The sequence below is a fragment of the Podarcis melisellensis genome (assembly GCF_964234715.1).
Source record: "Podarcis melisellensis genome assembly, chromosome: 4".
Taxonomy (NCBI): domain Eukaryota; kingdom Metazoa; phylum Chordata; class Lepidosauria; order Squamata; family Lacertidae; genus Podarcis; species Podarcis melisellensis.
The window spans coordinates 76,443,274-76,466,900 of NC_138531.1; the positions used below are offsets into that span (position 1 = coordinate 76,443,274).

General features: G+C 40.3%; 1 protein-coding gene across 5 annotated transcripts in view; it reads left to right on the plus strand.

Moving 5' to 3' along the window:
• DCLK1 (doublecortin like kinase 1) overlaps positions 1–23,627 on the plus strand; it is a 200,292-nt gene that overhangs the window by 169,430 nt on the left and 7,235 nt on the right. For 4 of the 5 annotated variants that reach the window (XM_081909354.1, XM_081909352.1, XM_081909353.1 and 1 more), the window contains 5 exons: positions 4,307–4,440; positions 4,920–4,997; positions 5,559–5,655; positions 7,006–7,086; positions 7,990–8,103. In XM_081909354.1, the coding sequence (XP_081765480.1) occupies positions 4,307–4,440; positions 4,920–4,997; positions 5,559–5,655; positions 7,006–7,086; positions 7,990–8,103 (504 nt within the window). Of the gene's footprint in view, positions 1–4,306; positions 4,441–4,919; positions 4,998–5,558; positions 5,656–7,005; positions 7,087–7,989; positions 8,104–18,340; positions 18,415–23,627 lie in introns of all 5 variants that reach the window. The other variant, XM_081909355.1, reaches the window with a different exon arrangement.

The window sequence follows — 23,627 nt, forward strand, 5'->3', positions numbered from 1 at the left end:
TGTGGTTTAACCCACAGCGCCCCAGTGTGACAATTATCTTTTGTATAATTTTGCTGCTGCTGCCTTTCTTGTTTACCTGGGCTGATAGGAAAGTGTGTTACTGTTTAGGAGAGAGGCTGAGAGCCAAATCAAATGTGTGGGTGGCTGATCTTTATACACAGATCTGTCCTGATTTTGTAGGGCCCAGCATAATAGTATTGGGTTCAACGTTAACAACAAATAGAACCCAACCATCCACTCACCCTGCTGGCCTGTTCCTTGTGAATAATTGCCGTTAGGCTCAGTTGCACTGTGGAACTAATATTACATACACACACACACCACTTTTCAACAATGCAGTGTATTCTTTGCCATATTGAAGTCTGAATGTTAGTATTGGTGCACTGCTGTGTATGTAAGCTAGTGCAATCACATGTCAAGATTCATTAGACTCTTGTTTCTGAGAACGCCAGAGATGGTCTCATGGGGAAACGCTTACAATGCTTTTGTATTCAAACTTTTCTCAAGTTTGACAGCAGTAGACTGAAGTTCTCCCTCGCCCTCTTGGTTGTTTTCCCTCTTAAAATAGCATTTACTGACCTACCATGAGCAATTATGCTAGGTATTTTTTTTATAACCATGTTTTCGTGTATTTTGCAGTCCAGAGCACTCACAATAGTCCTGCGCTATTGTGCACATTCCACACTGATTACTAGTCAATACATTTTCCTACTAAGACAATTGCACTCAAAGGACATGTCTGTGTATGTTGCTTTCATCAGTTTAAACTGCACAAAAGCACATGGGAGTTTGTTGAGATGTGATTATTTCTAAGCAGCTATCACTGGCAAGATTGCCTTTGCAGCTTCAAGATGCCTGGGGCATATTGTTTTTAGTATTGCATACCAAATGCTAGTATGCTTTTTTTGCACTAACTGAATTGTGCTATCCAGATGCAATATGGATACTAGCTAAAATAATATCCTTGGACACACGCTAGTCCTAAGCACATTGCATAGAAATAGGGTACACTGATTTAAGACTTAACTTCCATAGAAGTTCTCTTAGGATCACACATTTAGATATCTATATCTAGATATAGGACTAGTTCACACATACTGGTATGTCCATGAAATCTCATCCCAAGCCTTTACTTCATACAAAAAATGTGTACTATATTAATAGTAACATCTTGATCTTTGGCCTGGCGGTGTGTCCCCTCCCATTTCACTGAATTGGGGTAGGTACCAAACATGGGCAAAATTGTTGGCTGAACATTCTGTCCTTGGCACCCATCAGTTTGGCTTAGATGAAGCTAAGCTGTTTTTCTGACTGGGTTTTGGGGAAAATAGCTTAATCTGAGCTACACACCAGTTCGGTCCTATTGCGATTCACAGAATAAACACCCCAAGATGGTATTGCTTCTCAAACATTGCCCTCACACTCTCCAGCTTGTTGCTTTACATCTAGGTCACATCACTCCCCAAATCTCTACTTTAAACTCTGCCTTTTCTGCTGAGGGAGGTGGCATCACCCATTTAACATCTTGGACTGAGCCCCTTAATCCTTCTTAATGGCAAATTACCAAGGTTATCACCTCACCAGGAGGCTAGCCTGGCCTTTAAAGGTAAAGGGACCCCTGACCATTAGGTCCAGTCATGACCGACTCTGGGGTTGTGACGCTCATCTTGCTTTATTGGCCAAGGGAGCCGGCGTACAGCCTCCGGGTCATGTGGCCAGCATGATTAAGCTGCTTCTGGTGAACCAGAGCAGCGCACGGAAATGCTGTTTACCTTTCCATTGGAGTGGTACCCATTTATCTACTTGCACTTTGAGATGCTTTCGAACTGCTAGGCTGGCAGGAGCAGGGACCGAGCAACGGGAGCTCACCCCGTCCCGGGGATTCGAACTGCCGACCTTCTGATCAGCAAGTCCTAGGCTCTGTGGTTTAACCCACAGCGCCACCCGCATCCCGTTTAGCCTATTCTAACACTTGGTGGATCCAGGAGTTAGAAGGGTCTGGCACCCATCTTAACACTCCAAAATCATAACAACACAATGCCTGAACATCTTGCTCACTTGTAATATGGATGATTTTGATTTGGATAAAGGCAGAGGTTGACACATGTGGGTGTAAAAGGGTTACTAAATTATGCCACACCTATTTTGCTGATTTTACCATGCACGGTATTCATATCCAGTTCCAATACATGTGCTATTAATCAACTGGCTCTTTTACCATTTTAGCAAGCCAAGCTAAAAGCCTTAGTCATATGAAAAGGCTGTAATACTTCACCTCTACATTCCCTTCATCTGGAAGGCATGCCTTTTCCATTTTAATTGGAGCATTTTTTCATAATTGCTCCTATTTAACATGATTATTTTGTCAAATCATGGGATAGCTTTATAGCCATATAATAAGCCCAGGAGAACAACTTCTCTGACTGTTGCCATCTGCAGTGATCACAAGAGCAGCTTAGGAAATATGGACAGTCTTTAGAGTAATGGGATACATATGGTAGCACACAATTATGTGTGGCTGGATTCAATTAGTGTTGTACAATTACACAGTTTTATTGCTTAGTTAAAACAGTGAAAGCACTACATAGTGGGTAATTTGCACTAATCCACATCTCTTTAATTGCCCTTCAGGGCTTAAAGGAAAATAGAACTTGTAAAGAGCTTACTTTCTTAGTAAGATGAGCTTTAAATGATCATCTACATTCTTTGCTCTTCGCAGGGCAGACAATTAAAATATTACCGCTTTACATTGAAGCCTTATTTTTGTCTTTAATCTTACTTACCAGGGCAGAGGGAGCATGTCCCCGTGCCCACTGCTTGTTTACTTGTTTTCAGAAATGAACTGAAGGGTTGGGTTTTAAAAAAGAAAATAAACCCCTACTTGTAAAAAGCTCCAGGGAGAAGTTATATATATATATATTTTTAAAAAACCGCATCCCTGGATTTTTTTTTAGTTAAAAAAATCCTGGTGAAATGATAAATTGGTTCTTTTAATAGACATTCAACAAACTTAATGTTTTAAGTTCCTGAACACTTTGCAAAATAACTTCCCCAGCCCTGCCCCACAATAGAAACACTGAAAAATATGCCTGGGGTTGTTTATTAAAAATAAATGTTGTATTCTGCCTAGCGTAAATTCAGACACTGAGGTAGCTCTGCATTCTATGCCCTAGTCACAAAGTCTTTATAAAGCCTAGTGCACAATCCCTAATTAAAAATGTCATTGAAATATAATTTATTGCTGCCACTTCAGCAAACACTTTCTTAAAGATTCATAAACCAGATGTGCCTAGCAACTCACATTTTTAATAATAGAGCAGTTCCATTTTTAAATATCCTCTTTCCCTACCCATATTCTTTCTGGCTTTGTCACAGCCAGTGTGTGCTGAGAATTTCTGTTTGCTGCTCCTTTTCGAAGACAAAATTCCAGTTTCATGAGCTCACTGAAACCCAGTTGAAGGGGGTGGAATAGGCCTCTGAATGCAAAACATATTCTCAGAATATGTATTTGATGCTATGGTGTGTTTCTATTGCCATGCAATTTACACGTAGTTTGCATTTCACAAATAAGAAAAACATTCTCTTTGCCACGCAATTTGTAATAGGCTTTGGTGGCTGCCTAGCTCACAATCTAAAGGGTAAAGAGGTATTGTAGAAAATTTGAGACAGGAGGCAATTTTATTAATAAAAACAAATCTCATACATTTTCCCTCTGTGGTCAATGGCCATTGAAATGTAGAATCATGGATCTGGAGGTGCCTAATGGCATGAAATCCAATACTCAGCCAAAAGCAGATATCCATAAGTAGTAGGGAGAAACCTGCTTGGCCTATACCTCATTCTTAGCCATGGACAATATTTGATAGAAAAGTGATGGCCAAGCTGGAAGTGACCTTCAAAAATCCTTCTGCCTCATAGAGTGAACTAAACTGCTCTTATTAAATTAATATTAATTATGAATACTGGAGGACTGTACCACCTGCGTGGCAATAGATTGTCTCTATAGCAACTCTAGCAACCTGTTTTACATTGCTACAGTAAGGATACTGTGCTGTTTGTTCAATTTAAAGCTTCTGGCTACTGTTTCATGTTTATTAAGTGAAAGCTAAGTTCACACCAACCCCTTTATCACTCTCTGTTCACCTCTGGCTCTCACTTCCGCACATCTGCTGTGTTCAGGCACGCTTGGGGACGGGGGACAAGGGCCTTCACTGCCACAAGCACAATGGAATAGAAGACTGACTGTTAAGGGAAAGGGAGATTCTTGCTAGAGGGAACACACTGAATCGGAAGACTGTTTGTTTAGGTTTATGAGCACCAAGATGGGAGCAAGTCACTGAAGCTGGGAGATTTTGGACTGGCCACTATCGTTGATGGACCTCTTTACACCGTCTGTGGGACACCTACTTATGTAGCTCCAGAAATCATTGCAGAAACTGGGTAAGATGGTTTGTAACATATTTGGTATGTATTAGTAATTTGTAAATTAAATCTTGAGAAGAACATTGACAGGTTAGGGCCAAGGCAACAATCAAACATTTATCAAGTTTCTAAGATAGTAGTAATGATAGTTGCTGATTACTGCTGTTTACAATCTCTCTTCCTTCATTTTATATCCTGTTTCAGTTAGTGCCTGGTGTGCAGAGCGACTATCATCTAGTGAAAGAGATCCATATTCTTCTCTTGAATAGTGGATGTCCATTTGAATATAAATCACACTGTACTGGAATTTTAATATTTTAGATTTAATTCTTGCACTTCATTTTCTAAAATGCCACGTGAAATATAGCTATTACTAAGACAACGCCATGTAATTTAATGATGGTCTTTGCCATGGTATCATTTTCTCTTTGCTTTTATTTTGCACTATTGATCACACATTCTTTATAATATTAATCATAATCTCTTGTCACTTGTAGATATGGCCTGAAGGTGGACATCTGGGCAGCTGGTGTGATTACTTACATCCTGCTGTGTGGTTTTCCTCCATTCCGTGGGTATGGGCAATGCTGTTCTATTCCCCTTTTAACAATGCACTTCTGTGCTATTGGAAACCCAAGTGTTTTTTCTCTCTGGGTACAATGCTAGCTGCTCTCCCCACCCTTCTCCTCCCCTGCTGTGTGAGGCAATGTAATTTACCTAAACAGTATCATGGTAGGTGAGATGATGATATCATTGGTTTATTTTTATTTATGCAATTCATTGCTGGTAAAAAACAAACGAAATAAAAATGATGTTCTTCCCAGAATTTAAATATTATGCTGTGCCCTTTTAGAATGGTATAAAATGTATATCAAATATATGTTTACTAAAAGTAGAAGTGCAGAGCCTTGCAATTTTCAGATATAGTCTGATGAATTAACAAAGGCAACTGTTTCTTAGGAGCTTTCTTTCTTTCACATTTTGAATACATGCTGTTTGGTAGACTCTGCAAAATGGGAGAAACACATTTTTCCTCAAGCACTGGGCTTTAAGAGCAGAGTCTTGCTGTTTCATGTATTTACTTTATCTTTTTCCATGTGGTGGAAACTTAACACTTTTGTTTCCTTACTGTGTAGAAGTGGAGAAGATCAGGAAGTCCTTTTTGATCAGATTTTGATGGGACAAGTAGACTTTCCATCTCCCTACTGGGATAATGTTTCTGACTCTGCAAAGGTAAATTGTGCTGCTTTGCTCTTTTCATATCTTACTGACAGCTCTCTTTACAAGCCTTCTCAGGGAGCCTATTGTAAAGTTTCAACTGGTGCAGATCAAAAAGTTTTAACTAGTGCAGATGAAGATGCTAACCCAATGTGCTGCAGAAAGGAATGAAAAACAAAACTGCCGATATCATAATGCTGTTTTGCGTGTTCAGACCCAGAGACCTCCCCCCTAAATAAATTCACACATGACTCAAATTTTAGTTTTGGTTTTTGGCAGAATTTAGGCCACAACTTTATTGATTACCAAAGGTGAGTGGTTGTATAGGCTCTGGTTCGACTAGCTCCCTGCACTCTTGCAGGCAGCGCTGACCCAGGGCCCCAGCATAGGTCAGCCAAGGGTGAACACCTGGGAAGGTGAAAAGCCGGGTACAGACTCTGTTCACCACCCAGATGCCCCCCCTGGACTCAGGTACGGACACAACCCCCTCTCAGGGGTTGACCAAACCAGTTGAGTCCCTGGATTCCTTTAATGGAACACCCTTCACGTAGGGAAGGCGAGACCGCTCCCCCATCCCTATCACCTGAACCAGAGCCTATCCGCAACCTTACAAGTTGTGACTATTTGCTACACGGCAGGTGAAACCCAAACAGCAACAGCCAATCAGCCAAGTGGAGAAATTCCTGCTGTGCCCCTGTCCCAACGACAGACGACACACGACAGCATAGCAAGGTCAAAGCACAATGCCCTAAAAATAGGGAGAGGTGGGCGGGTGTTCCGAATGCACGAGCCGAAAGAGGAAGCTCTGGGTCATGTTCATGTATATGGGTCCCTCAATCCATTTGAACTGCGCCCTATTGGTCAGATTGAACCCAACATCGATGGACCTACCAATCGGGTGTTGTGGCTAACCAAATCAAACCCACCCACAACACAAGGGGTCAGTCTCCAGGTCTCACTGTAACATGTGCCCTCTTTTAGGGAGGACACGATATACAAATCTATGGTGCAGCCGCATTTGGAATACTGTGTACAGTGCTGGTCACCTCACCTCAAAAAGGGTATCGTAAACTTGGAAAACATTCAGAAAAGGCCAACCAAAATGACTGAGGGAAAAGACAGACTCCCTTATGAAGAAAGGTTTCAGTATTTGCAATGTTTTTGTTTAGAGAAAAGGCAAGCGAGAGGTAGCATGATAGTAGTTTATAGCATTATGCGTGGCATGGAGAAAATTTCCTCCCCTGTTTCCTAGCACTAGAACCTGTGCACACCCAACAAAGCTGAATATTGAAATATACAGGACAGGTAAAAGGAATGCTTCTTCATACAGCATATAGTTAAACTATGGAACTTTCCATTTCACAGGAACTTATTACTATGATGCTACAGGTAGATATAGACCAGCGATTTTCGGCATTGCAAGTCCTTGAACACCCATGGGTTAATGTAAGTAAATCTAAAGGCTATCAGCTTTATTTTAACATTGCTATCTTTTTTTAAAAAAAAATAATAATTTGCTTGTGAAGTCTTTTGAATTGCTGTTTTAGAAATATGACACATGCCACAAGTAGCTGCCAACCTAGCAGTTCGAAAGCAACTTTCGCCTTTGACTGGACTTAACCATCCAGGGGTCCTTTACCTTTTACTTAAAGCACAAAGCTTTAAGTATTAAGATGCTGGTCAGTTGTTGATGTAAAATACCTGAAAGAGTGGGGCAAATCTATTTTAAAGGGCTTTTTTAAAGACTTCAGCCATTATTTACGAGAATATGAGTCTATGTTTCATACAGCACATTGAGGGGGAAGGATGAATATTACTGACTTGTGGATGACGAAAAAAATACAACGCATTTGTAAGAGTGACTGTGGCAATCCACCATGAGCAATCTGTCTTTGTATCCTGTTTATTAATTACACATACCCTGAAATTATTCTTTTGGGGGATTCTTCAGAACTATCTTACTAGTGCACAGAAGTACCCAGCAAGTTGGTCTTTTAAGGCCTTACTCCTAGGCCAACTCTAGTCTATGTAGACTGTTATTGTGTCAACTTCAGGCATGTTGAATTAGCCAACTGGGTAATTCATGAATAGTGTACAAAACTAGAAGGGTGTAACAATTGGCAACCTTCAGCACATAACTTCATGATATTAGAAAGTTAATCAGCTGCCTCCAAGCACTTTTAGATCTTGTAAATTGCAGATTCCCAAATAAAACAGTTAAAAACTAATAGGTCGTAAAAATTAATCTATTGTTAAAAACAATATGGTAGTGGTCTAGAAAATGTCTCCTGAATTGTCATTTAGCTCCTCGTAGATCATAATTCACAAATGCTTGTTTTTGCTTTGCAGGATGATGGCCTTCCAGAAAATGAGCATCAGTTGTCTGTAGCTGGAAAGATCAAAAAGCATTTCAACACAGGCCCCAAGCCCAACAGCACAGCTGCTGGAGTTTCCGTTATAGCAGTAAGCATCTGCAATACAATCCTTAACTTTTCTCCCTCAGCGTCTGTATATTGGGTCTGTGCTGAGGAGATGGCACCCAAAACTCAGCAGATAGTTATGCCTTTAAGTCAGTATAAAATAAAACTTCAATTATCCCATCATCTTCCAATTTCTTCATCTTGAGAGCCATATCATCACCCAAGGGTATTAGGCAGCACACACTATCCTATATATTTCTGAAAATCAGTCCCTTAATGGAGAAAATCCAATGTGCATTCACAAATGTGGCATTTAAGCTTGTGATCATTTACTTTAAAATTGTTTCCTGGATTGGACTGTTATAATATTTACCTGTAGCAAAGGCAAAAAACCCCGATTCGAAGCAGGAATTCCTTACACCAGGCACATAGAAATCATTAAGTGTTAAGAAATACAACTGCTTCTGGAGTAGCAATTTTTGCCTACACCGACTGGCACTGAAATACTGCACGGATTAGCAATATGCAGCCCACTGCATTGGCTCCTAACGCCCTACATGCTGTGGCATGTATACAGCTGTCCCATGGAGCATTCTATGTGCATGATTGGCAGCCGTACAATGTCCCCACCCCACAACTCAAGATACTGATATTGGAATGCCTAATATGGTTTTAGGACTAGGCCCTAATTTTTCCATCACAGTCTGATAGAATTATAGGAGCATTTTAATAACCTAAATGAATCTCTCATTTTTTTTAAAGACACCCAAGAGATGAAACTTCCATTTTCATTATAAGATACAAATCTATGTGCCCATAGATTTTATTCAGTATACATATCACTCTTTGGACACAAGCTGGCTAGAAGTTCCCTCCAGACAGGAATCAAACTGGCTGGAGATTTAAACAGAACTCCGTACAAAGCTTCTGGTAGCACACATGGTTTTTTGTTTTGGTTTTTTGCAATTCTCTGCAGAGGCCCTGTTAAAATCTCAGTTGCACATAATAGCACAGATGAAAGTGTACCAGGCTTCCTCGCTTCCTCTTCTTCCAACCATAAATACAGAAAGGCCAACAGTAGCTAACAGAGTTATCATTTACTGTATCTATTTCCCACAAACATGCACAGAAGTCATTGGGTTTCCATAAATTAATATCACTGAGCGGTCACTGGGTTTGTTTGTTTTTTAACATGCCCATCTTCTTTCTTTACGTCTGCTTGTGCTTTTTAAGCTTCCTTTCATAAATGTGCCTACTTATCATGCTCCAGAAAGAGCCATCGGAATGATGCATCGAACATAATAACCATTGACCATATCAGATTAATTGACATTTGTTCCCAGCTTGGATAAAGTACAGTGGAGCTCCTTTTTGTGTAGCTCTCCCACTTTCATGGTTTTGGGGAGTTTTTTTGGCTTGGCCCTTTTGGGGTGGATTTTAAGTCGGCATGAATTAAATTGACTCAGCCCATCTTTTCTGGATGCTTGCTCCAGAGTTATTCGGTTTTGCAAGTGTTTGTCCTTCCCCTCATCGCCTACCACCCCACCAATGATTTTATTTCTTTAGCTGTAAAAATTGAATAAATAATCCCTGCCTCAAAAATGGAAGGTAATCTTTCCCTCATGCTTTCCTTAGGTTTGGTCACTGTTTTTATTCATCTCATTGGCTAAAAATACAGTCAGCGTTTGCTTTTTTAAAATGTTCCATTAAAACCAAAGCGACAGTAGCTGTTTCCCACAACTAAAACATCCCATTATGTGCATTCGTCATATGAAATGTCAGGTATGTTCTCAACTGCCCAGCTGAAAACCTTTTCAATTGGGCTGCCAGCACGCTTGTACATGAGAAGCACTTGCTCAGGTCCTCTACACGAGGGATTTCATAGCTTTTCAAAAGCTCTTTCAAAATGCTTTGCCAGCTCCTTTTTCACCCATCCTTCGCCGCCTTTATTATGCTTATGTTTATTTTTTGTTTAATTTGCACCAATTGCACTGGAAACTGATTGCTTTAAGTAGTTCTGATATTTTAATTGAGGAAAGACACTGCAATGCAGCTTCTCACCGAAAACGGCATAGAAATAGAATGACATGCGGATCTTTGTTTTGGTTTTTAGCGCTATATTAACTGAATATTGGCACCCTGCCTGTTTAGTACTGGAGACTGGCGTTTTCCTGCTAGTAATTCACCACTGTGATTTATCATGAATGTGCACACAAGTCCTGCCACTTCATCTAACTTTTCCAAAAACGCAGAGAACAAATTTCCACCATGCATATATAAATGTGTGCTTGTTTGCTTCTTTAAAAATATTTATTATTCCCCCTGTGATAGTAGACCTCTAAAGAATTTGCAACAAAATAAAATACGGAATAACACACACCATAAATAAAACAGTAGAGTGTTAAAAGTGACCTGGTACAATCAACATTCCATAAATGCTTGCAGAATAAGAAAGGTTTTCACAGCACACTGTGTGCTTTGCCTCTTCTGGGAGGGTATTTCATAATATAGGGGTCCTTCATGGAATGCTCTCTTCTGAATATAGAGAGATTTGATTTCTGTGGTGTGAGGCACCTCTAAAAGCTAACCGGCAAGATAATGCTAATAAACCCACACGTTCCAGGGCACAGTCTCAGCAGCAATAAAATCAGAGTTGCCTGCAACTCAAAAGTAAGTCCCATTGAGGTCACCTTTCCTCCCAGGAAACTAAGTACAGGCATGCTGCCTAAATCCAGTTTTTGCAAGGCCAGCTGCTCAAATTAAAAGGCAGTGGCAGATAAGCTTTAAATCAATTATAAGATAGCATTTGGTATAATTCTTAGCTTAGATACTCTACAAGTGCCAGAATTTAGTGTTAAGAAATCTTAAGTTAATTGGCTCCCTTTTTTGTTAAAATAGTTTGAACGTACAGTAAACATGAGTGGATGAATACAGCATGCAAATGCTTACAAGGTTTGTGTACGTGTGTGTCCAGTTTAGCCTTACAGGCAGTGGCTGCAGTGAAGCATACAGAAAGTGGTGATGTCACAGACTTAGATGGCTTTTAAATGGGGAAACCAGGAAGGTTTGTGAAGCTCAGCAGCAACTGAATATGATTACAGGGAAGGGCTGTAGCTTACATTGGATCATCCTTGTGCGCTGGATGCATATGTAGCACAGAACCCACCTCTGCTCTTATTGAAAGGAGGGCTCCTCTTGAAGCCAGTTGAGGCTGGTCCAGCCTTTTCTTCTTACTCATGCAGTCAAGGGTGCGGCCCAGGCTGTCGGATTCAAGAGTTGCCCTTGGAGAGCTCAGCAAGGAGGTAGATGATGAAGACAAAACTAGAATCAGTAGGATTTGATATTGGCTTTGGCACCTCCTACTGTTGGTCTTCCTGCCTTCAACCCTATCAGTCCCAATGGGCATCAGCTAGCACTGCTTGCAGTAAACCAGAATGAATAAGCTAGAAGTGAACAGGTGTTCACGACGAAGGATATTAGTTACAGTGTTTAAATTTGCCTTTCCTTGTGGCTTTGGTAAAGACACATTTTGATCGTGCCTCTCAATTGATGAACAAGAAGCATTTTGCCCAGTGAGGGTAACACATTGAAAATGAGAGGTAATTGACATTTCTTGCAAAGTGGTGGTAGTCACGTATCTCTTGTACCCATACGCCAGGGTTAATGAACCAGGGGGCATCCAGATGTAACTGGATTACAGCTCCCATCATCCATGATCAATGGCTGGGACTGGTGGGAGCTGGAGTCCAGCAAACTCTGAAGGACCACAGGTTCCCAATCTTTACCATTTGCCATTTGAAACTTTGAAAGAAAAAAAGGGTGATGAACTCTGATGATAACTTGCGGTGTTAATATGTAGGGCACTTAGCTTTTTCATGCAAATAAATGTTTGGTATCAGTGGTAGTTTTACAATGCATTTTTAAATGATGCTGCACTTTTGTCTGCTTCCGTAAGTTGTGTTGAATTGGTTTTACTGTAGTGTTTTCCTAATTTGGTGTGTTGTAGCCAGCCCTGGGATCATATGATGAAGGTCTGGTTAGAAAATCTCCTATAAATAAAATATGTTGCCAAATAGTGTCTTTCAGACCTGAGAAGTATGAATTTTGTACAAGAGACCTGCAGCCATGGCAGTGCTAATCTTTTGTTATTGATAGCGTTACGTAAAACAAACATATAGTATTCTCTCTGCGGGTTGTAGTTGTGATTTTATAGCTACACAAGAGAGTAAGCTATGTCAATGAATGCTCCTTTCTTCTCTATGTTGTTTACCCTCCTAAGCCTGAAAAATGCTTTTAAAAATACAAGTAATTGCTTCAGGACTATAAATAGGCTTTCTATCAACTTGTCACTGTTTTCTTTGAGTGTTTCAAACTAGTGGCTTCACTGCTGCCTGCCAGAGTCTCCGTTCACTGAGGAGAGCCGACAATTATGGCTTAACTGAATACAGATGTCTTGAAGAAGTTGTGGTAAAATGGTGTTGCCCCACAGATTTGACTAGCAACATTTTTCCATTTGCAAATTAATACACACAAGTGATTTTTAATTTTTAAATAGATAAACACACAATTTAATGTACTGGCCAAGTATAATTCAATTTGAGTTAAAGTTATGAGTGCTAACATGTTGAGTCGTGTGTGTATGTGTGTGGAGACACAGTTGTGTGTGTGTGTTGTCATCCTTGAGTAAGCAGAAGAAAATAGGCTAATGATAACATTCTGCTTAGTTTAACAAAGCTCCTAGGTTTAGCCGTGGAAGCAAATCTCAGCTTGAGCTTTGCAAGAGGGAGAAAGGTGAAAGTAGGATGAAAAAAATGGCGTCCTGCCTGGAAAATTACTCTGATTGCAGACTGATTCAGTAAAATTGGAAGTATGAGGGGATTAGGGCTTCAAATGTATTACCAGGAACACCAAATAAAATGTAAATGACATTTTGACAGTGGCCAATTGGAAAGGCCGAACTCTCTGCAGAGCATGAGCTGCAAACTGCATGAATTTGTCTTTCCATATTTAAGTTGCATCATGCTACTATGAACCACCCCTCTCAAAAAAAACCTGTTGTTTGACTAAGGCTGCAATCCTATGTACACTTATTTGAACTTGGGGGTATTTCCTTCTCAGTAAAGATACACAGGCTTGTTCCATAGGACCTACTACATTAGATATATTTAAATCCCATTGCAAGAAACAATGGTGGAAACACCGAGGAAGTTCTGCCAGTTCTAGGCCCAGAGATGCCAAGAATTGGAAGCCCCAGGAACCATACCTTGTACTTCAGCTAGCCACAAATTTCCAGCCAGACCTGAAATGATTAGAGGGTTAGGGAAAGCCAATGGACAGGGTGGGCCTAGTCACCTCCAGGAGCTTCCTCAGAGAACCCTTCAACCTGTTTGCACATGTGGTGGCTCGCCACACAAGGCAACAGTGCAAAGATCCAAGAATTCTTAGTTCCCTGGCAGCCTCTGATATGTGCAGATCTTCATAAATTGGACATTTCCTTCTCTTACTCTATGAATGTTTTTACACATACACATACTCCCATGGTACATCAGTTAGTATGACATGAATGAGGAAGCCTCTTAGTGTGTAGAGCTCTAAGAGCATCAGAAGAACCTGCAGGATCAGACCAAAGGTCCATGTCGTTCAGCATCCTCTTCTCACTGTGGTCAACCAGAAGCCCATGGGAAGCCCACAAGCAGAACCTAAGGGCAAACAGCTGTGATTTCTTGCACTGATATTGAGAGAACTGCCACCTCTGATACCAAAGACAGTGCCTATCTATCATGGGTAGTAGTCAATGATCCTTCTCCGTGGTTTAAAGCTATCCAAGTTGATGCCTATCACTGGCTCTTGTGAGAGTTCTGTGTGGCTTGAGGCAAGTATGTTTAGGAGAAGGCTCGGATGCTATAGCATCATAGAATTGTAGAGTTGGAAGGGACCCTACAATGCAGGAATCCTAGCTAAAGCATCCATGGCAGATGGCCATCCAACCTCTTTGTCAAAACCCCCAAGGAAGGAGAGTCCACCAACTTCTGAGAGAGTCCGTTCCACTGTCAGAGAGCTTCTGCTCTCAGAAAGTTATTCCTGTTGTTTAGTTGGACTCTCCTTTCTTGTACGTGAAACCATTGGTTTGGGTCCTAGCCTCCAGAGCAGGAGAAAACAAGCTTGTTCCCTCTTCCATGTGACAGCCCTTGAGATATTTGAAGATGGCTATCATCTCTCTTCTCAGTCTCTTTTCAAGGCTAAACATACCCAGCTCCTTCAACCATTCCTCATAAGGCTTGGTTTCCAGACCCTTAATCATCCTGGTTGCCCTCCTCTGCACATGTTCCATCTTGTTAACATCCTTCTTAAATTGTGGACACAGTACTCCAGGTGTGGTCTGACCAAGGCAGAGTAGAGTGGTTCTATTGCTATTCCTTCCCTTGACAGTGACACTATACTTCTGTTGATGCAGCCTAGAAGAGCATTAGCTTGTTTTGCTGCTGTGTCACCCTCTTCCCTCATCTTAAGCTACGAGTCAGTCTTAAAATATACCACTGCAGAAACAACTTAGTAGCTTCAGTAAAGGTTCTTGTGTCTAAGTGAGGCGTGTCTGCAGCCTTAATGAGTTGTTAGTGCAGCTGTCAGCAAGTGAAGAAATTTTAGTGGACTAATTATTTGTCTTTTAACTGATTAATTCATCACATTTAAATAGTTTACATGTTACAGAAACCTCAAAGGTTGCTCTCTTTCTTTCTTTTCTGAGATATTGTAGCCCAAAGTAACATACAATGTTACAAGCAAGGACTAAGACTTATTCATTCTTGGAAAGAAAGGCTACCTTTAATATTTCTTTCCTATTGCCAAAACCAACATGGTCTCCAAAATGAGCACACACATCCCCTGAGCCCCTGCTGATTCAAATTAACCCTCTCTAGTTAATTAGCCAAACAAGCTGGAGTTGATTAATTCACCCATTAAAGCTTACAATCCTTCATTCTCAAAATGAAATCAATGTGTTTCAAGAACCATTTATTTTGGAGCTTTCTAACGTGTACATCAGCCTGCGGGCCCTTAAGCCAGTGTACACATGAAAGCCAGCCTCAGCAGTCCACCCAGCCCATCCCAGCTAGGGATAGGGGAGGAATCGGACTCAGTTTACATTTAAAGCTGAATCAAGCATATCCACATATTCTATGCAAAACAATGTGAGAACCAAAACACAGCCGTCCTATGAAATTCACACTTATCCCGATTATGCAATCTGGTTATCCAGCCAAAGAATGTTTCCAAAAAAAAATGCATGAATAGGGGGAAAGTGTGGATAAAAATGAATATATTAGTGAAAATAATGTCCAAGCATGCATTATATTGGGAGAAATTGCTTGCGCAAAGTGTACATTAGTCAAATGAGCAGACAAAAATGTGTTTATTAGAACTCTGCACTGAAATGTTGAAGTATTTTCCTGAGAACTGCAGTGAAATGAAACTGCAGCTTCCACCTCTATTCCCAAAAAAACAATCCCATCTAGAGAATTGTGCAGAGAATGATGATGTGCATAATAGTGAGGGGCAAAGAGTACAAGCCTTTACCCTGATAATCAGGGGGGCCCTTTGAGTGTTTCTTTTCACCACCCAAAAATTGCTAAATGGACCAGTGCCTGCAATGTGCTCTGCAAAAGGTGTGGGACCCTCATTTTTTGGATTAGGTTGATGCCACATGTGGTGGGTGGCTCCCTTCTCCTACTAGGACAGAAGTAAGTAAAGCTATGCTGACAGCATCATGTGTTGCCAGGATTCACGAGGGCATAGTCATCAATGACAAAAGGCACTGTCAGCCTAGTTTTACAAACTTCTATCGGAGGAGGAGGAGGAGGAGCCAGGGATCGCCCCACCCCACCCCAGTTTTCAAGAGATTAGATCTTCCCCCTTCCCCAACGCAAGCTATAATTAATAAATTAATAATAATTATTATTATTTTACCCTTGGGGTAAAGTGCAGGCAGAATTGAGAGACTGGCCCTAGCAGGCTGTTTGCAAGAACTTAAGCAGTTGTGTCTGCATGGTGGTGGTATTTAGTGCAGATACTTTCCGCTTTTGATTTTCATCAGGGTTTGGCAGAGCGTCCCAAACTCTTCAGAGCTTTGGGCATTGGCTTCCTGCTTCTTTCTGGAGTGTTGGCTCCACTTCCTCTGTCTTTATGGCAGACCAAGGAAGCCCCGGCTCATCAGGGAGACAAGGTAGAGAACCCCCACCCGTTCCTTTTATCTCTGCCTTCCTCTTCATTTTTCATGGCTTCTTCTGAGGCCTGCAAGTAATCTTGGAAGGTTAAACCCTCTTACCAGCTTTACCCAGGTGCACTCCCTCCGAGATGATTACTTGAGAGCAAGTAGATAGTTTGGCAGCTTAAAACAGCCTTTGGCAACCAGTCAAGCTCATGGATATTGTAGTCCAAAACACCTGGAAGTCTCCAGAAGAGCAAAGGCTGGCTTAGAAATCCCAATGTCTCTAATTGTGGATGGGTCTGCAGGACTTCCTTCTGTTTCCAGCTGTTCACTGGCCATTTGCCTTAAATTTCTCTGTGCAAATCTATTTCCATGGGTTCAGCTGAGAGAGATAAAATGGGGGGGGGGTGGAGGCAGCTTGTAGGTGCACCACTCATTAGAAGCCGGGGTCAGCATGGAGAACAAGCTGTTGTTTAGGTGTCACTCCTCAAATATTATTTGGTTTTCAGCTTTCCTCCAGGTCCTATTTGCAATCTGTTCCTTTAGCCTATTTTATTTAAAGTAACAGCAGCACTGTATTTAGCAAACAGAGAAAAGGGGTGTGTGAGTGAGAGAAAGAGATGTGTGGTCAAATGTGTCTCCCCATTACAATAATTCAGAAATTCAAATAGTAATGCAATATTTTGATTTGAAACCCCCTGGAAGGTTGGCTATTGTGTATGGCAAGTGCATCACATAAGTGTGCCAGTAGGTGGCAATCATAGATCAGTCTAGGATATAACGCACGCATAATAAGGGGCTCATATTTTCAGCAGGAAATGTTCAATCATTTTGGATGTTTTAAAATATTTTGCATAAGACTAAGCACGGGTTAATGAAACAAAATAAACAAAGCAACATATTAATTTATGCCTTGTGTGGATTCAGAGTCAGGGTGTGTGCTTCAATAAGTAAGAATCTGGAAATGTTTCAAACTGCCTCTTGTAATATGAATTCTAAACATTCAGCATTATGTCACCACATTATACGTCTAATGAGGGAAACAAAAATAAATATAGATTTAATAGATTTCCATGTAACAATTCTAGCATTATAGCATTCTCCAGTATTAAACTGCACAGTGTGCCTTTATCTCTCTCTCTCTGAAGGACTAAAACAACATTTAATTACCTGTTAAGTAGTGACCCACTTACGTATCAATTCGCTGTGGAAAAGTTAGAAAAATAACACCTCTATTTTTTTTTTTGCTAACCCAGCCTCCGTACAACTGAAGAAATAAATGGAACATGTGCTTCCCCCCCACCCCCTACACATGTACCAATATACTTCGCCCTACAAAAATATTAAATTAAGCTTACAACTTGGATTTCAGTACAAGTTAGTAAAGATTTTACAGTGCAACCATTTATTTACTCCTTTTGCCTCATGTGTATGGTACAGGAATATACAGTTATTCAGGACTCCTGAGTATCCCTTGTCTACAAGATCTTTTTTTAAAAAAACAAACAAAAAACCTGACATACAAAGATTGATGGGAATGTCAAAATGTGTTTCTTTCATCTTTGCACATTTCGACAAATATGAAGAAGCATAACTTGATCATTGTGTAGTCTGGTTTCTTCTGGTGCTAGGAATGGCTACGATTTGCTATTATTATTATTTTTAAAAAAGCAGCAACACCACACACCCTTTGCCATCAAACAGGGGGTGGGGAGAGGGATATATACGTATGTGAAACCCAAGGGGCAGCCTAATTTTGTTGCTATATAAACAGACTAATTGTCAGAAGTTGAAATAAATGCATTCTCCTATCTCACTTTAAACGAGAGTCTTAAGTCAGCCAGGTAGATTTTTTAGGGCTAATTTTTTTCTTTTTTTCTTTCATTTATTTCTTTTTTCATTTTCTTATTTTCCCATTTCCAGTGCATAGATTTTTATTTTTTAAAAGGATGTTAGAGTACTATCTTGTGAAAGTGAACATTAAATATGCACTAAGTAAGGGACAGTGTTGGTCTGGAGGTCTTAATGCTCTAGCACAATGTCGACCCACTGAGTTGCCCCGTTTTTCTCTGCTCAGCTGGACCACGGTTTTACCATCAAGAGATCAGGTTCTTTGGACTACTACCAACAACCAGGAATGTATTGGATAAGGTATGAGATGGTACAGCTCCAACAGTCAGTGTTTCCATGGCAACGTGCTGGCAGTCTCCATTAACCAGTTCCTTCAGTGGATAAACATTTTATATTTTATTTTTAATTCGTTATCCAGTCCATATGCTGCTTTTATCAGTTTCATTTTAACCTTTGATTGAGATGCCACACCCCTCATTCCCCTTCCTCACCCCATTATTCACACTGACATTGCAAGCTTTTTCTTCATTGCACATGCTCAGTATTCAAGTTATCCCTATAGTTAAAAGGACAGTGTATACAGAAAAAATAAAATAAAATGGATATGCTCAAGCGATGTTTTCTTTCACATTTATGGTTTTAAGGCATCTACTGTCCTGTGCTCCTTTCTGTTTTAGACCCACGATATGGCAACAGGACACCAGTACCTACGTGTATAGATTTATATTCCTTTTCTCTATGAGATGTGAAATTATATACTGTCATTTTAAATCCCACCCACCCCCAACCACTACCTTTGCCTTATAGATTCAACAATGCATTGACATAACATAGTATTTAGAAGCTTTCCCCCCAGTTCAACGAAATAAAATGCATTGTATATGTGCTGGTAAGCTTGTGTTTTAAAGTATGCACATTTTGTTATACTTTTTTTTAAACAACAGATTAAAAAAAAGAGTATATTGCATGGATCCCCCTCCTCTTCGGTACTATCCTGTGATGTACAAAGTTGATAGGATTGTGATTATGTCTATGGAGAACGGGGTAGTTACTTGCGATGTGTTTTCTTTTTAAAACGTCTAATCTTGCTACAGAAACAGATGCTATGCCTTTCCTAAATTAATCACTTCTTCATCTATCCAGCGGCTGTTTATTAGATTTTAATATTTATATTCCTCAGGTCTGCTTGTGATTATTATTATTATTTTTATTTTTTTTAAGATGCAGCGGTGGATTGCCAGAGAATTGTCAAATGCATTTTACCTCAAAAGATTAGGATTTCAAAACTGTATATTACACACGTGTGTGTGTGTGTGTGTGTGTGTGTGTGTGTGATATTTTACCTTCATTATCATAATGGTGGCAGCAGTCATCGCAAGCATTTACAATACATTCAGTATCCCCCTTTCTAGAATTTAACTAAAATGCATGGATCAAAGTACAGCAGACCGGGCCAGAAGAAATAGTATTCTCTCACAAAGTTCAAGAGGTCAAGACACAAAGACTTTAGCAACTAATCCACACCTAATGACCCACCTAAGTGGTACTCAGGATATCACTCAAGAAATCACTCAAGATATCCCTCAAGTAATTAAGGAACAAAAGAAGAAAAGGCACACTAGCCTGGGAACTTCCTCTCTGCCCAGAACATTGGAGGCTATACACCACACCCCCTCAACAGTATTTATAGGAACTCAAACACTGAGATCCTGCTCTGTTCCAGTAACAAGAAGCCGAAAGCACCAGCCTGAAGATGACGAGTAAGACCTCGTCGAAACGTCGCCTAGACACCCCAACTTTTACACGGGAAGACACCCGAGGACACCAAAACCTGCATATATATATATATATATATATACACACATACAGATGTTGTTTCTTAAATAATCATCAGAGTGGGTACTTTGCAGTAGAGGAGATGCACAGTGGTCTTTCTTACTGAAAGCCATTCCACTGATGTTTAAAATGGCATATTTGTTTAAGTATTCTAAGCCTTTGATCAGTATTTTAACCTTTCCGATGGACAATGTTTGAAACAAATAATGCGCATTTTCCTGATGACCCAAGACTAACAAATGTTCACATGTTTACAAGGAACTGCTGCTAATACCAGATAAAATTATTGGGTATATACCAGCATTGTCTATGCAGGCTACTGCTATGACATCCTAATATAAGCATCAAAATGTCTTTGTATTATATGGACAGATTTACCTCTGCTTTATAGTATGAAGGACAACATGGTTGAATTTTCGCATGAAGTCAAAGAGTAAATGAAGACTTAATAAGGCATCGGTATAAGCTCATTTTAAGAGTGGATAAAATTTTGGAAAGATTCTAGTACTTAAGAAGGTAGGAGCTATATTGATAATTAATGCAACATTTTACCCCTAGGATTCTGGAAGACATAACTGTGCAAATACACAAAGGCAAATACACATTCTGCATACAAATATATATTAAACAGGGCATATACAAATATATATTAAACACCAGTGAATATATGTTAAACAGGGCATGGTAAGATTACAGCATACGACTGTGATAGCTGCTTTTCAAGTAGTGCAAACAAAACATTGTCCATCTGTAAAATGGGCAAAGTGCTTGATAGTTAATATTAAAAAAATGTTGTTGACATCCTGCTATAAGGACCCCTTAAGTCCCAAACATAACCCACATTACAGTCCAGTGACCCGCTTTGGCTGCAAAATATTTCCTGCCTGAAGGGCCTCTCCCCATTTATTTTGAGTGACTCCCCCTGTTTAAATGGTTCTCTGTGCCAGGGGGAATTAGATATATGCACCAGAATGTATACACATCTACTGCTTGGAAGATCAAAATCAAAGCTAAATTGCACATCTAGAAATGCTCTCTTGGGATTACACCAGAATACAGGTGGAGGAATTAAAAATTCCCTACTCTTCATAGATGTTGTGGACTAGCACACCCCCCCCCCAGCCAAGGGATAATGGGATTTGTATTCCATAATACATGGAGAGCGCTACATTTGCTACCCCGGGCTAATGTCCTCCTCCTGCCCCCGTGTGCTTGATTTCTACGGGTAGAGAGGGTTCTTGTTGTTTTTCAATGTGGAGAGAATTTAAACATGGTATGTCAGTCTAAACTGATTCAATGTTGGGAGAGCCATACCATGTGTTTGTAACACTTTATCAGGCGTGGAAATGATTTTCTGCTGGGACACCCAATTGCCCTTTTCAGGATGCAGAAAGATAAAAGTAAGAAAGCTTAAACACGAAGAAAAATAAGAGAGACAACGAAGGGAAAACATTGTCCTCTTGAGAGAAAGAACTGACAGGGTTTTTGTAACCCTTCACATTTCCATTGTATTTCCCACACCTCACTGAGCAAGTTATATCAATATTTAGCCAGCCTTGAACAACCTTACTCTTAACATATTTAACATCTGAATTTTAAAAAACACTTTGACCTGGTTCCGATAGCCACCTTCTAGTGATTTGATTTTGGTGGACAAGAATAAGAGAGGCAACTGCAGGCTAGCCGCGACTTTTCCCTTTAAGATTGGATAGCTTGCAGTATGTCCTGCTCACTGACCTTGCTTAAAGTCTCATGAACGTAATATGGGAAGCAATGTATAGAAAGCTATCGCCATCCTGTAATGACAATGGCAGTTGCATTGATTAATTCATAATGAATCCTTCGTTGAGACTGCAAATGGTAATTACGGCAGATTCTTTTCATGGGAGCCAGTGTTGTTGAGTGGATAGCATGTGGCCTGTGAAATCCAAAAACAACTTGTTCAAATTACTACTACTACTACTACTACTACTACTACTAATAATAATAATAATAATAATCTGTACCCTGCCCATCCAACTAGGATGCCCCAGCCACTCTGGACAGCTTCCAGCATTTACAAAAACATAATTGAACATTAAACAGTATTTTGGAGTTCCCCCATCACGTGTGAATAATGGCGATGGGGTTGGTGCTAAGTTGACTCAGGAAAGCTTATCATTTATACCAGCTTTCCCCAGCTTGCTGCCCTCCCGATGTTTTGGTGCTACAACTCCTATCCATTCCACGGTATGGTTTGAAGGCACAAGAGGCCACCACTACAACCCAAATTTCTGTAGTTAAGTGCCTAGCTCAACTGGGCTCCTTTTGGGGGGAAGCGGGGGAGGGTGGGATACAATAAAATAATAATAACAACCGTTCCCCATATCCTTCCTAAATAAGAAGGTCCTACAGGGATGTGTTTCAGCAAAGGTATTCCATGACTTCAGCTGCATTGCATTGCAAAAAAAAGGGGGTGGGTGGGATATTGCTGAGATCAACTTGGCCTGGCAGAGTGATGAAATGTGGAGCAGGTCACCTAATGTTAATTAGCTGGGGAGTGCATATGAAGAAAGACAGTCCTGTAATTATGCAGGTCCCAGGTTGTCAAGAGCTTAAGGATACAGCACCTTTAATTGAGCTCTGAAGCTAATTAGTCAGTTCAGGCAGATGCTCTGCATGCAGGAGGTCCTAGGTTCATTCTGCAGGTAGGACTTGGGGGGAACTCCCTGTCTGGAATCCTCGAGAGCCACAGCCAGTGAGTTTAGACATTCCTGAGCCAGATGGACCAATGGCCTTGACTCAATATAAGGCAGCTTCGTATGTGGAAATAGTAGTATATGCTCCTATGCAGCTGGAATTAAATATTAGACCAACAGGAGCTTCTGAGTTCTCTACTAGGGCATCCCCACATAGAGCAAGTTTCCAAGGGGAATTTGCTGGCCTTCAGACAAAAATATGTAACTTATCCCATAAGATCAACTTCTGTATGTGAGAACTTGAAAGTGGCCAAAGTAGTAACAATTTTTAAACAGGGATCCGGGGGAGATCCAGGAAAATAGAAGCCAATTATAGCTTAATATCTGTTTCAGGAGAACTAGTGGATATATATATATATTTTAATAATCAAGCATATAGAAGAACAAGTCTAGCTGAAGAGGAACTGTTTCCCACAAGGATAAGCCCTACCTAATCTTTTGGAGTTCTTTGAGAGTGTCAACAAGCATATGGATAAGAGTTCTCCAGTAGACATTGTGTATTTAGACTTTCTAAAGTTTGCCAGGTCATTCCTGCTCTGAGGGGCTGTTGAGGAGAAACCTGACGACTGCCTTATTCAAATATTACAGGATATTGCCGCATCTTCATATGATCCAAGGCAAAAGTGATCCAATGCAATTGGGTCAAGCTGGAACTTCTGACAGTTCTGGCTCACAATCTGCTAAGGCAGCAGTGGGCAGGTTTGGCCAAGTCGAAGTGATTTTATCAGCAAGAGAATGTAATATTAATGATTATGTATTTATTTATACTGCCGTGTTTTCCCCTGATGGGACTCAAGGCAGCTTACATATAAAAGTGCTAAAAGCATAGGGAAAACAATAATTTAAAAACAATTAAGCATTGTTAGGAGTAAAACAATGTAAAACCTATAAAATCTATTAAAGCCATACAAATAATTACAATAAAAACAGCACGGCACC